The sequence below is a fragment of the Esox lucius genome, chromosome 22, assembly GCF_011004845.1.
Source record: "Esox lucius isolate fEsoLuc1 chromosome 22, fEsoLuc1.pri, whole genome shotgun sequence".
NCBI lineage: Eukaryota > Metazoa > Chordata > Actinopteri > Esociformes > Esocidae > Esox > Esox lucius.
Window position 1 is genome coordinate 24,320,135 of NC_047590.1, and position 15,661 is coordinate 24,335,795.

At 37.3% G+C, this 15,661-nt stretch overlaps 1 protein-coding gene across 1 annotated transcript in view; it reads right to left on the reverse strand.

The window, feature by feature from the left end:
• The window catches only part of cyyr1 (cysteine/tyrosine-rich 1), a 31,256-nt gene extending 21,425 nt beyond the window's left edge, over positions 1 to 9,831 (reverse strand). Inside the window, exon 1 of the mRNA XM_010904391.3 lies at positions 9,319 to 9,831. Coding sequence (XP_010902693.1) covers positions 9,319 to 9,397 — 79 coding nt within the window. The 5' untranslated portion in view covers positions 9,398 to 9,831. The remainder of the gene's footprint in view (positions 1 to 9,318) is intronic.
• Positions 9,832 to 15,661: the final 5,830 nt, after the last annotated feature.

A 15,661-nucleotide genomic window follows, 5' to 3' on the forward strand; every position in this document is an offset into this window, starting at 1 on the left:
CCAAGGTTGAACATTTTGGCCATAATTCCAAAAGGTATGTTTGGTGCAAAATCAACACTGCACATCACCCAAAGAACACCATACCCACAGTGGTGGCAGCATCATGCTTTGGGGCTGGAATTATGAACAGTTCCAAATACCAGGCAATTTTGGCACAAAACCTTCAGGCGTCAGTTAGAAAGCTAAAGATGAAGTTCACCTTTCAGCATGAGACGCTTTTATGGAAAGCATAGCAACCGTCATATTCAGCTCTTCTGAATTGTTTCATTGAGAGTGAGTCTATGATTGAATTTGGCAGTAGTCTAGCGTTTAATTTTTTTGTTGGCCTTATTCCATTGTGCATCTTGTAGAGTGAGATAATCAATAAATGCAAGAGGTTTGCAGAAGTGGTACGAGACCTTGTAAATATGTAGTTGTTTGTCTATGTAAATTCTCTGGGGTTTTTCCCTTCATATTGCATCAATCTGCAGGGTACCTCATGTATGAATGTGATATCAGCACTCACATTCCATTTACCCATGTAATGTGTTCTGGGGAGGATATTTTACAGCCTTTATTTGTTTTCTTTATTTGTTTTCGTGTTCAAGTTGCTGGCTGGTTATTAATACATTTTGAATCCTAATTTGCAAGGTAATAAATAGGTAAATGTGTCTGAGACACTTTTCTTCCAAACATTATCTTTTAGGTATGCAAGTAAGTTGAACACATTTCTACCAATACAATGACATCAAAATGATATATTGTAAAATAAATACATGTATATGTACAAATTAATGTGTCTATTGTATTGTGATTATTTGAATATTGTTTGCATTTACGAAGTATTGTAGGTAAATTCTATATTATATTTTAAATCACCTATGACATTTCATATAGAAATAATCATAACTGATGCTGAGATATTATTATTTCAGAATATTTTGCATTCTAGGTATTGTAACCAAAATCTAACAAGTATCACAAACTATATATCTAATATGAAGCCAGTACAAGAATGTCTTTATTTGGTTATTCATGTTATTACAAAGTTACAAGATATTCTGCAAATAAAACTTTTGCCAATTCATAAATTAGGTAGTGCCACCCCATATTGTGCTCTTGCTCTTGTATAATATCCTGGACACGCTACGGGTCTGTTTTTATGGAGGACCAAAGGGGTCAAGATGAAATAATTATATAAATAATAAAATGTATTATTTTAAGTGGCATATTATTATGAAATATTTTATATAATGCCCCTTTAAAAAATAATGGTATGAGATTTCATTACAATACATATAACAACATTGGACAATATGGTGGGAGCCATCTGGATGCGTCTCTTTTGCTCTTGCTTGTGTTAGCACTACACGTTACTGCAGCGAATATCAAACAAACTAAAGCACTGGATGTAATCTTTTTATTGTTTTTCTTCTTGTTCTACGCTGCAGTGTCAAAGTCACATACCCACAAGGGCTACTGTATGCTATACACAGTACGTACAGTGGAGCAAAAAAGTATTTAGTAAGCCACCAATTGTGCAAGTTCTCCCACTTAAAAAGACAAGAGAGGCCTGTAATTTATCATAGGTACACTTCAACTATGAGAGACAAAATGAAAAGAAAAAAATCCAGAAAATCACATTGTAGGATTTTTATTGAATTTATTGGTAAATTATGGTGGAAAACAAGTATTTGGTCAATGACAAAAGTTAATCTCAATACTTTGTTATATACCCTTTGTTGGCAATAACAGAGGTCAAACGTTTTCTGTAAGTCTTTACAAGGTTTTCACACACTATTGCTGGTATTTTGGCCCATTCCTCCATGCAGATCTCCTCTAGAGCAGTGATGTTTTGGGCAACACAGACTTCCAACTCCCTCCAAAGATTTTCTATGGGGTTGAGATCTGGTGACTGGCTAGGCCACTCCAGGACCTTGAAATGCTTCTTACGAAGCCACTCCTTCGTTGCCCAGGCGGTGTGTTTGGGAACATTGTCATGCTGAAAGACCCAGCCACGTTTCATCTTCAATGCCCTTGCTGATGGAAGGAGGTTTTCACTCAAAATCTCACAATACATGGCCCCATTCATTCTTTCCTTTACACGGATCAGTCGTCCTGGTCCCTTTGCAGAAAAACAGCCCCAAAGCATGATGTTTCCACCCCCATGCTTCACAGTAGGTATGGTGTTCTTTGGATGCAACTCCGCATTCTTTCTCCTCCAAAAACAACCAGTTGAGTTTTTACCAAAAAGTTCTATTTTGGTTTCATCTGACCATATGACATTCTCCCAATCCTCTTCTGGACCATCCAAATGCTCTCTAGCAAACCCCAGACAGGCCTGGACATGTACTGGCTTAAGCAGGGGGACACATCTGGCACTGCAGGATTTGAGTCCCTGGCGGCGTAGTGTGTTACTGATGGTAGCCTTTTTGTTACTTTGGTCCCAGCTCTCGGCAGGTCATACACTAGGTCCTCCCGTGTGGTTCTGCGATTTTTGCTCACCGTTCTTGTGATCATTTTGACCCCACGGGGTGAGATCTTGCGTGGAGCCCCGGATTGAGGGATATTATCAGTGGTCTTGTACGTCTTCCATTTTCTTATAATTGCTCCCACAGTTGATTTCTTCACACCAAGCTGCTCATTGCAGATTCAGTCTTCCCAGCCTGGTACAGGTCTACAATTTTGTTTCTGGTGTTCTTTGACAGCTCTTTGGTCTTGGCCATAGTGGAGTTTGGTGTGTGATTGTTTGTGGACAGGTGTCTTTCATACTGATAACAAGTTCAAACAGGTGCCATTAATACAGGTAACGAGTGGAGGACAGAGGACCCTCTTAAAGTTATTACAGGTCTGTGAGAGCCAGAAATCTTGCTTGTTTGTAAGTGACCAAATACTTATTTTACAGAGAAATTTACCAATAAATTCATAAAGAATCCTACAATGTGATTTTCGGGATTTTCTTTCTCATCATATTTTTAACTTGCACAATTGGTGGCTGACTAAATACTTTATTGCCCCACTGTACACTCACCTAAAGGATTATTAGGAACACCTGTTCAATTTCTCATTAATGCAATAATCTAATCAACCAATCACATGGCAGTTGCTTCAATGCATTTAGGGGTGTGGTCCTGGTCAAGACAATCTCCTGAACTCCAAACTGAATGTCAGAATGGGAAAGAAAGGTGATTTAAGCAATTTTGAGCATGGCATGGTTGTTGGTGCCAGACAGGCCAGTCTGAGTATTTCACAATCTGCTCAGTTACTGGGATTGTCACGCACAACAATTTCTAGGGTTTACAAAGAATGGTGTGAAAAGGGAAAAACATCCAGTATGCGGCAGTCCTGTGGGCGAAAATGCCTTGTTGATGCTAGAGGTCAGAGGAGAATGGGCCAAGTCAAGTCAAGCTGATAGAAGAGAAACTTTGACTGAAATAACCAGAGGTAGGGGACTCGAGTCACATGACTTGACTCGAGTCTAACTCAAGTCACTTGAGACTTGACTTGACTTGAAGTGGAAGACTCGACAATGACTTGAACTTATAATAAACAAACAGCAATAAAATTATTTTTTATATATATTGTGACATCAGCACCACTAATCAGCGTATGTGCCTTTAACGCTGCCCAATTCAAACCGCGCCAAACATGGCAGACAGTAAGGTGTCGAGCTCCACAAATAGTATCGTTTGACTACAAGGACATTGAACTGGACCGTGTGAATAAAAAAAGATTTGCCAGATGCAAAATATGCAACACAAGAGTATCTGACACGACAACAACAACGTCAAATTTCATTCGTCATTTTAAGAATCACAAGGAAAGGTAAGAAAGTAATCTCTTTATACTCAGTTTCACTAAGATCTATAATGATTAAGTAACTAATGTAATGAATTAATCTTTTCTGTTTGTCATAATTTGGCCTTGGTTGCATATTATGTTGTTGTTTTTTTCTGAAATGTGACCATTATCATTACTGAATACGTCTGGTAAATAGAAGTAAGGGAATTTGACTATAACAGTGGCATAGCCTGAATTTTAATGTTGATGGGCATCTTAAAATGAGCGGGCATTTATATTATCACACATAGGCTATAATGTCTGTATTAAATGTGCGCATTTTCAAGTGTTTGTGGACTGCGTGTGGAAACTAAAAAGCATTGCGCTTACACCATAACAGTTAACTTTACTGCATGAAAGGCGAACATGGAGGCGCCGATGTGATTACTGGCACCTAAACATTTCGAAGAGTTATTATTATTTTTTTTTACTCATACTCATAAGAATAATTACAGCATAATTACATTTTAGGCAGTTTTTCAGTCACAATAATTAGTTTATAACGTTGTTATTATTAGCCCTTATTACACGGATTGGCTGAATTCCAGTGCAGAATGCGTGTTATTTACTGATAACAGACCGTTGCCATGAAAAACAGCGCGTTGCTATGGACGCAGCATGATTCTAACCAGAGACGGAATGGATTATTTTCTTTAGCGGAAGTAATACAATCATTTTTAAATCAATAAATTCCTTTTAAAATAAATTTTATTATTTTATTATATTTTGTGTCAAATTATTGATTTATTTGGTAGGTAGCCATGTAATAAGCGGGATAAGGTATAGCGAGGCGGTTATTATAGCGCCCTTCAGGCTGATTCAAGATCCCTCCGTTTCATCCCCCCAAAAAATTGTACCGCGGATGAGAAAAATATTTGATTTTGAAATCGAGCTTCGCACCGAGCGCACATCAGAAACAGAGGACAGTGTGTGTGTGTGTGTGTGTGTTCATCTCTTTAGTACTGTGACTTGATTTGAAGCTTATAAGGACTCGACTTGACTTGCTTAGGGTAAAGCCTTGACTTGACTTGCTTGATTTATCTGAACTGTGACTTGAGACTTGACTCGAGACTTGATGGTTAAGACTTGAGACTTGCTTGGACCATCTCTGGAAATAACCACTTGTTACAACCGAGGTATGCAGCAAAGCATTTGTGAAGCCACAACACGCACAACCTTTAGGCGGATGGGCTACAACAGCAGAAGACCCCACCGGGTACCACTCATCTCCACTACAAATAGGAAAAAGAGGCTACAAAATCGCGATTTTCTCTGGGTTTTGGTCAGTATATTATGAAAAAGGACATGATTTTATGAAACACGTTTCGATGAAAATAAAAATAATAGGAAATACAATGTATTATTATGAAATATCATAATTTAAAAGAGGCCTTATTTTCTGTTTAATGTGACACTTTAAATAATATCTATTTAATTAATTATTTCATTTTGACCCCATTGGTCCTCCATCTTTTTTTCAAATGTTTGTGCTTACTGGTGTGTGTGTGTATTTCAAAGACTTTCAGCATCTTCCTCAGTTTGTTAAAAAGCTGATACAGTTGCACTCAAAAGTTTGCATACCCTTGGAGAATTGGTAATATATATACCATTTGTGAGCAGGCAAGTGAGGCAAAACACGTCTTGTATTTCTTATGGGATTCACATTCAACTGTAGGTCATAACAGAATGGCACAATATTAAAAGGAAACATGGCAACAAAGAAAAAACCCTGATCCCTGTTCAAAAGTCTGCATACCCTTAATTTTTAATACGGTGTATTGCCTCTTTAGCATCAATGACAGCGTGCAGTCTTTTGTAACAGTTCCCCCGAATTCTTGCAGGTGGTATAGCTGCCTATTTGTCTTGTCAAAATACCTCCAGGTCATGTAGTCATTGGTCGTCTTGCATGAACCTCACATTTGAGATCTCCCCAGAGTGGCTCGATGATATGTGATTGCCACTCCAGAACCTTAACCTATTTCTGCTGTAACCACAGAGGGTCATCTTGGCCTTGTGCTTAGGGTCATTGTCGTGCTGGAAAGTCCAAGAGTGTCCCATGCGCAGCTTTTTCATGCAGAAGAATGCAAATTGTCTGCCAGTATTTTCTGATAATATGCTGCATTAATCTTGTCATCAATTTTCACAAGTTTCCCTGTGCCTTTAGACCTCATACACCCCAAAACATCAGTGAGTCACCACGCTTCACAGTGGGTGACTCTGCTTACTATAGGCCTTGTTGACACCTCTCCAAACATAGCGTTTATGGTTGTGACACTCCAAAACTACAGTGTTCCTGAAGCTGTGAGGCATGTCAAGGGGTTGTCGGGCATATTGTAACCAGGCTTTTTTGTGGCATTGGCACAGTAAAGGCTTCTTTCTGGCAACTCCACCATGCAGCTCATTTCTTTTCAAGTATCGTCATATTGGGCTCCTAAAACCACCACACCGTCTTTTTCCAGAGCAGCCTGTATTTCTCCTGAGGATCCCTGTGGGTTTTTCTTAGTATCCTGAACAATTCTTCTGGCAGTTTTGGCTGAAACCTCAAGAGATCCCAAATTTTCAACTTCTTAATAAGTGACTGAATAGTACTGACTGGCATTTGCAAGGCTTTGGATATCTTTTCATATCCTTTTCCATCTTTATAAAGTTCTATTACCTTGTTACACAGGTCTTTTGACAGTTATTTTCTGCTCCCCCCGGCTCAGTATCTAGCCTGCTCAGTGCATCCACATAAGGGCTAAGAAACTAATTGACTATTTATACACTGACACTAATTGCAATTTTAAAAGCCACAGGTGTGGGAGATTCACCTTTAACTGCCATTTTCACCTGTGTGTGTCACCTTGTGTGTCTATAACAAGGCCAAACATTCAAGGGTATGTAAACTTTTGATCAGGGTGATTTTAATTGTGATGTTATAATTATGATTTAAAAAGGAGCCAAACAACTATGTGATAATAAATGGCTTCATATGATCACTATCCTTAAATATTCAAAATCAATGCCAAAATGTCAATTTCTGCCATGGTATGCAAACTTATGAGCACAACTGTATGATTTTCCAAGGCCACAAAAAGTTGTTTGAACTTAAAAGATTAGCCTACAAATGCAGTTATTTTATTACATTACAGCCTCATTCTAAAATGGATGAAATATATTTTTTCCACGTAAATCTACACACAGTACCATTTTAACAACCAAGCAAAAACAGTTTTTAGAACATTTTGTAAATAACACCTCCCCCCGTGATACACAGTGCCTGATTTTCTCCCGACGTGACGCTTGGCATTGAGGCTAGTTCGATCGTGTTTCGTGTGGTCTGAGAGTCTTTTAGGGACCTTTTGGGGATGTCCAAGTGGGATGATGTGCCTTTCTTTGCTGAGGAGCAGCTTCCGTCTGGCCACTCTACCCTAAAGGCCTGATCAGTGTTGTGCTGTATAGATGTTTGTCCTTCTGGAATGTTCTATCTCCACACAGAAAGCTAAGCTCTGTCAGATCGGGTTCTTGGTCACCTCCCTCAACAAGGCGCTTCTGATCAAGGCCCTTCTCCACTGATTGCTCAGTTTGGTTGGGCAGCCAACACGTTCGTGTTTTAGTGGTTCCAAACTTCTTCCACTTAGGCACAAGAGGGCACTGTGTCGCTGGGGACTTTCAATGCTGCAGAAATGTTTGTCTTGGTTTTTGCACTGATACACACTAAACTGTGGGATCTTATAAAGGCAGGTGTTTGACTTTGACTTTACATGTCCAATCAATTGACTTTACCACAGGTGGACTGCAATCAAGTTCTAGAGACATCAAGGATGACCAGTGCAAACAGGATGCACTGGAGCTCAATTTCAAGCGTTATAGCAAAGGTCTGAATATTTATGTAAATGTGATTTCAGTTTTTTTAAATGGTTTGTCATTATAGGGTTTTGTATGTAGTTGTGGAAAATCAAGAAAATCTATTTTAGAATGAGTAACAATTAGTATTTTAGAATTAACAAAATAAGGAAAAAGTGAAGGGGTCTGAACACTTTACAAATGCACTGTAGTCAGTGTTTCCCTCTTGTAATAGCGGCAGCCCGCCACTGGTATATTGTGATGCACTGCCACATTTAAACAGAATATATTTATCAAATAATGTTTTTTACCAAGATGAGGACAGTGCACCATCGCCCGGAGTTTACTACCGCATTAGCAACAGAGCTGGGCAACAACGTCAAGCAACAACTAGTGAGGTCAAAAAAACATAACTGGCTGTGGTCTGTGCACACACACATTTCTTTTGGTCAGTAAGTGGCTGTCACATTAATATAAATAAGGTAGCCATCTTCAACCAAAAGCCATTGACAACCAAAGGTAAGAAGCAAGCTAGCTAGCCAACCAACTGTCACAACTCTACAGGTACAATCGGCCACAACAGATTAGCGTCATGCTGGAAACAGATTCAGCAGTAACAATAAGACTTCCTTTTCATATTCTGCCTATAAATAAGTCTGCAGTGTATCTATAGTGTGTATTGTGTACATTTTCAAAGAAAAACTATGTGGGTAAAAATAAAAACCAAACAAAATTACAATTTAAATAATACTTTACATAAGTAAAATAATAGTATTAAGGTGGACCACACTGAGAAATGGTTAGAGCTTAAGTAAGTCACTGTAGAGAAAGAAAATCCTATTTTTATGTTAATTTACTCATTATCTTCGAGCAGGATTGTTTAATAATTCCAACCACATAATATTTCCCACACAAGGGATACTTTTTGCGTAAAAACTATTGGGTCCCACAGTGAATGTAATGTACGAAATACAGTGAAAGTTAAAAATATAATGTGAAATCGTGGAGCACTGTGTTCTACATCCAGCAAGACTGTATTTTCTACCCCCTCTTTAACAGCCAATGCGCCACACTATACTGTCCATGGAATTCATATTGCCTCATTAGTTAGCAGCCAGTGGCTTTTATAAAGAGTCTCGTAAAGCGTTTTGTACTATAGGGAACAGGGTGCCATTTGGAACCGCAACATATTTCCGCTTGCAGTGTAAAAACCAGTGTAGCTACTATGGGTAGGCTACATATCCTCAAGAATGAGAAGCTATATGGGTGGTCTCATGAGGTCTCAGCTCCTTACCCCCGAGTCCTGTAGCTTGACAAGCTAGGCACAAAGGCACCTATAGTCCAGCAATCACTACTGAGCAAGTTTTATGTAGTAGTAGTAGCTCGAATTTTCGTTAACCAGACGTTTCACCATTGACTAGACGTACGATTAGTATATTAATGATCGGTGGCTTCTGACCATGTTTTGTTTAACTTAAACTGTCGAAGGGGTGGATAAGTTCATATTTACAAGTAATGAAACATTAAGTGATTGTCAGAAACACATTCTTGCTGATAAATTGAAATTATTAATACAAATGAACTGGATAGAAAGTATAACTTCTGCACTCCGTTGAAGAGGATATAATCACCCTGGACAACCATGTTGTCTAAGGCAAATCAACGAAATCTTACCAGCGAACAGACAAAGTAGAAGTGAGTCCCGTATGAATGTCCACCTCAACGCCTCCGTTCTTCTACCAGGACTTTCCATACTGACCCTTTTCTCTTTTTCTAAATGTTGTGCGCAGCTACTTCCAGGCGATAAAATGAGAGTTTTACATAGATATGCGCCGACAGAGAGAGCTCATCGTAATATCACCAACAGCCTACTCCAATTGAGTTCTAAAGTTGAGGCTAACAATTGTGAGACAATCATATATAGCCCGTATATGACTCTTTTAAATTAGCAGCTATTTCAGTCTAAGGGAAGTCTCCGTCGTTCTTCCACGTGTTCGTATTTCTAAAAGTATTCCTTTCACGCTTTCCTCGTTGTTTTCCTGATATATTTCGGAGGCTTCCAGCGCCTCCCCTCCCCCGCAGACGCTGGTTTGCGCAAATCTTCCCGTCGACTGCGGTGGGACTGGGAAAAGAGATGCTACTTTCTCGATAACGTCGGCATCGCTCCGGAAAAACGATTCCACCGCTCCCAATATCACGGCGATTTTTAAGATGAAAGAGAGGCTATAGGCTCATGTCGTCTATAAAATGTGACTTCCCTTTCAAAATGACGACTTTACGGTCATGTTGAGAGGAAATGTAATTATTGTGTTGACAATCTAATTACCTACCCTAGTCAAAAACCAGGCATGTCCTAAAAAACCTCTATTACAAAATCACGATATTGAAATAAGGAAGGGACAGTGCCAGTGGTTAACATTTGCTCTTCATCCATTTGACTAAAATGAGTGTAATTGGTGAGTTCAGATATGATGAATGATCGTGAAAATGATGTTTGATGTAAAGTACTTAGTATATACATAATAATGTAGCCTGCATGAGCAGAAATAACCTCTCCCAAGCACTATATTTTAGTCCGTTTGTACCTATGTTTTTTTTTATCTATTTTGCACACCTATTTAATTATTTGTATAATATAGTTAATCATAATCATCAGAAAATACAAATTATTTTAGGGTTGCTGGATTTTATTAAGATTTTCCTGCCAGGTGAAAAATGTTAAAATACGATTGAATAATGTTTTCATTAGTTGCATTTAAGTAACAACAGTTTGACAGGACCAAACTGGCAAATAAGTAGGTAAATTCTATTAATTTGAGCATTGCTTCTTGAAAATCATTCCTTTGGAATTAACTATTGAGATATGGCCAGCATTTTACTGAATTAACAAATGCTGTTACTTTGATGTTATTCAAGCTATTGACTCTTCACAAATGCTCTTCACTGAACAAGCAGATTTAGTGGAAAGTTGAGAAATAATGCATTATGTGCTATTTCTACTTGCGTGTAAAATGACTGTTAAACTTCACCGAACTATAACCCAATTTTTGGCATCCGCGGACATTATCAGATGCTATGGTCATGGATGTAATCTTAATATGAATAACACTTCGATGTGACACCAACAATCTTACATGGCAACAGTCAAACAGTTAACAGCTGTAAATCCTATTGCAGTGCAAAACATGGCACAAGTAGTCTTCACCAGATCAGAGATGTAACTCCAAACATTGCGAGTCAGTAGTTAATAAGCAATGATAAAAGAAAAAGTAATTTACTGACATATTTGTTTTAAGACTGGCACAACTAATTGTACAATCAGCCTCTGCTGATTGGCGGATCCTGTTGCCAAGGTACAACCCCGTTTCCAAAAATGTTGTAAGGCTGCGTAAAATGCCAATAAAAACTGAATGCAATTATATGTAAATAATGTATCACTATATTTAATTGAAAATAGTACAAAAACAAATTTATAAAATGTTGAAACTGAGACATGATTAAAAAATGTTTGGTCAGGACCGGGGTATATTTGGTTTATGTTTGATATTCGGAGTTTGAGCGTCAATACCTCTTCCCCCAAAAAGACAGTGAAATATATAGAATTGGAAGAGGATAGAGAGCAAGGTACACCCTTAGATTTTTTTGAAAATCAAACGTTTCCTTTAACAGAGCCCAACATTTTGCAATTCGTGATTCAGTAGTTTAGAGACCATCATAGAAGTGAGAATATGACAAAAAGTATATTTTATTTTGTGTCAATCTAATTATACCTGCCCCTTGAAAATCATAGGTACAGACACTTTTTGTGTTATTAAACAAATCTATAATTTTCTACATGTATTTTTGTTATTAAAGCTGATATATTTCATTTACATATAGGAGATTCCTATAGAAATTGCATACATCTAAAACCCTTCGTATTTTGGTCACTGACGTTTAGATTTGCCCTTTTGAATTTCAGTGATTGTATCAGAATTGATCCTTCTATACAATACGTTTTTTAATAGCTCACTATCCATATGAGCTAGAGATCTACAAACAAGTGTGGTGTGTTCATTTACCTCTCCTCTGAAGGGTACACCTCTTATTTTATTCCAAATTCATTATCTTGATTTTATTAAAAAAAAAATCTATGAATACAACTCTATTACCTAATTTACATGAACCTTTTTTAATGGCTTCCAGTCCGGGTGACATGTACCTCTAAAACCACTTGCATTCTGGACTCTGGCCTTCCTTGTCTAAAGTACATGCCATAGATTTACCATTTTCAATTTTGTTGATTTTATCAAAATGTACACTTCAATACAGTCCTTCCAATCCAAATTACATGTACCTCTAAAGCTACTTGCATTTTGTTCACCGACCTTCCCTGTCAAGAGGGAAGATTTGAAGATATTTCATTTTTAATTCCAGTGACTTTACAGGAATTTATCTTTCTAAACAACTATTTTTAATAGCTCACTATCCATATGAGTTAGAGATCTACAAACAAGTGTGATGTGTTCTGGTAACTCTCTTCTGAAAGGTACACCTATTATTTTTTCCAAATTCATTATCTGTATTGTATTGTTTAAATATTTGTAGTATTATAACTCTATTACTTAATTAACATGAACTGTTTTAATAGCTTCCAATCCAGATGACATGTACCTCTAAAACCCCTTGCATTTTGTTCACTGACCTTCCGTGTCAAGAACGCCCCTCATATGGATAATTACCTGTTAAAAAGGTATTGCATAGATGGATGTACATTTGTTTTTAGAGGTATGTCATCTGGATAGGAATTTATTGTCAAACGCATCTCGATGTTAATAGTTGTAATAAGGTAATTTCTTTTACAAAGATGAAGATAAATAATAGGGAGAAATTAGGTGTATTTTCTAAGGACCGGTAAAGGAACATAGCAAACCTTTCTGTACATTTCAGGCCATATGGGTTTTGAGCTATCAGAGAACTGCAGTTTAGAATGAGAAATTAAAGTAGAAGGAAAAACAGCCATTATAAGCGGGGAATTGTGACAAGGAAGGTCAGTGACCAAAGTATTAATAGATTTCGAGCTTATATGTTTCTTCAATAATATCATAATCTGTAAAATTATTTAGTATAAACAAAAAACTTTTAAAAATTGTAACTGTGGAGAAAAATGTTTAAGTTTGCACGAAGATAGAAAGAAAATGTCTAAACAATGATTTCTGCCGAATGCACTTTTAAAACGGTCCCTTAGCCTAATCCTCGTAATATTCCTCCATTGAAACTAATGTAAAATCGCTTTTTGAAAACGGAACAAAACCGACAAACCTTGCTCTCTACCTTCAGCTGATTCTATATATATCGCTGTCGTCTTTGTAGGACGTTTTTGAATATCAAACATAAAACCAAATTTACCCTGGTCACAGACCACCAGATGGGGATGATCAACATTTCAAATACTTTTAAACATTTCTTTTTTTTTCTTCATGTTATAAAAGTTATTTGTTTTTCCAATCAGCATTTTGTTAGGGAGGCAGTGTCAAATTTTAGACCGTGTAGTATTTTATGAATAGACCAAAACAGAGGAATTTGATTATACCACAACATTTTATTTAGTTTGTTCAAGACTGTGTTGAGTTGATGTTTTTATGACAAAATGTATCAGTTATAATTAGTTCATTACCTAGATGTGCTATGGGTGAAATGCCCCTTTAAAATATTTAAGTAGATGAATACACACAAATCTAAGGTCACATTTCATTTGGATAACCCCATATACAATATACATATTATTTATAGATGATCATACTATTAAAGATGAAAGTGTTAAACACAGGATTGTTTGGGAATTTAGAATTATACCTTTGAAATTGATATTCACAATTTCAAAGATAAACTTTGCCAAGAAACTCACCTGTTGAAAGCAACAGGGCTTTATCAAGAAATAATTAAACATACATCTCTATGCCACAGCATACAGTCATGGATAGTTCATTTCCAAATGAATTGAGTTACTTAAACAAATGCCCACTTTTGAGGTTAATGGTAGTTTCTTTGAAGAAATCTTAAAGGATGCGCCAATACTATTTTAACTTACATGTTGCTGTTGTATGAGATCATATTTACTTTAATTGAGAACCTTGCTGGGTATAATAACATTTTACAGAAATGCCACCCAGAAATGAAATTCCTAATTGCTCAAAGATGTCAGGGATTTGTGGTGAGGAATAACTTAAAGGGTAGAGGTTGTTCACTGCATTTGGTATTCACCGGTAGGCAGAGATATAGAAACAACACTGAGGTATCAGGTCTACAATAATAATATAACAGTTTTCTATAAAATCCCAGTTCTCCAGCAAAGAAGCATTTTCCATTGGCAACAACACCACTACCACTACTATATTTAGCTCCAACACCACCCACCTGTATCTGGGATGAGCATCACTTTCAGTATGCACTACCCTTCAAAAGTTTGGGGTCACTTAGACATGTCCTTGTTTTCAAAAGAAAACCACTTGTATGTCAATTAAAATAACATAATATTAATCATAAATACAGTGTAGACATTGTTAATTTTGTAAATGACTATTGTAACTGGAAATGGCAGATTTTTAATGGAATGTCTACATAGGCCCATTATGAGCAATCATCAGTCCTGTGTTCCAATGGCTTGTTCTGTTTGCTAATTGAAATATATCATTTTAAAAGGCTAATTGTGTCAGGGATGCGCGAGTAAGGAACCAGGCGCAGGCAGAAGGTAGTCGGTGTTGACCTTTTTTAATTAAACAAACACTGAGCACAAACAAAAACAACAAAAGAAAAGGGCTGACTTAACAGCAAAACGAATCTCATCGGTTATATCTGAAACTCACATCTAACGGCAGCACACACGACGACATCAACAACAATGACCCACAAATGTGGGGAGCAGAGGGGAAACATTTAAACACATACTAACGAGCAGATAGGGACCTGGGGCCCGTTCTTCGTACGTCGCTTATTACATCCGAGATCAAATGACACATCCAAGATGATATCATCGTGCTAATCATGATCCGGTTAATTGGGTTCTTCGAACACACCTGTTGTGTATGATTAGTATCGCTGGATTGAGTTATCTGAGATAATTGCGTGTTCATGTGTTGGCTTAAAAGGGTATATGTATCGACAGTAGAAACATTGATCAGCAATGCTGTTATTGGCTGTTCAGCATGGCCAAAGAACGTGCCCAATTTTTCCCCAAGCAGAACAAGAGCTTTTAATGGAAGGTTATGCCGAATTTGAGTCGTTAATATGACAGGGAACACCTCAAAGTCTGCAAAAGCCAGGAGAGAGGGCTGGCAAAAAGTAGCAGACAAATTAAATGCGTAAGTGCTGTCCATAGTAGATGTTTCTATCATTTTCTACAGTATGTATTTTTGCATTTTAATAATTTAATATTTACTCTCTTTAATGTCAGAGCCACCACTGGACCCACTAGAACATGGGAACAAGTAAAAGTGAAATACAAGAATATTCTACAAGATGGTAGCCTTTAATTCATACTGTCTTCATTTTAAAAAGCCACTTTTTTTCCCTTCTTTTTAAAAGCCACTGTTAAATAATGTGTTTGTCTGTTTATAACAGCCACCAAGAAAAAGGCTGAAAAAAAAAAACAGGTGGTGGTCCTGCACCACCACAATATACCCCAGCAGAGGAGCTGGCCCTTAGATTGAATGAAAACCAAACCATTGTGGAGGGCATCCCTGGGGGCAGCTCTTCCTCAGACCCAAAGACAGGGACCAGTAGCAGCAACACCTTCATTACTGGTAGGCTAAATGAGCTTTCAATTCTTTTAGTACACTGTAAAATTATTTGTTGCTGCATTAAATGAAGTATAATCCAAATGGCTGGTACAGTCATTTCAACTCTTTGTGAAAGTGAAAACTTCTAAACTTTTAGTTAATACAAAATATGTTGCCATGAGTTATTGATCACATGATATTTTTTTACAGTGTAGTTAATTGTAATGACAACCCCCCCCCCCCTCTTTTGTGCAGTTTTA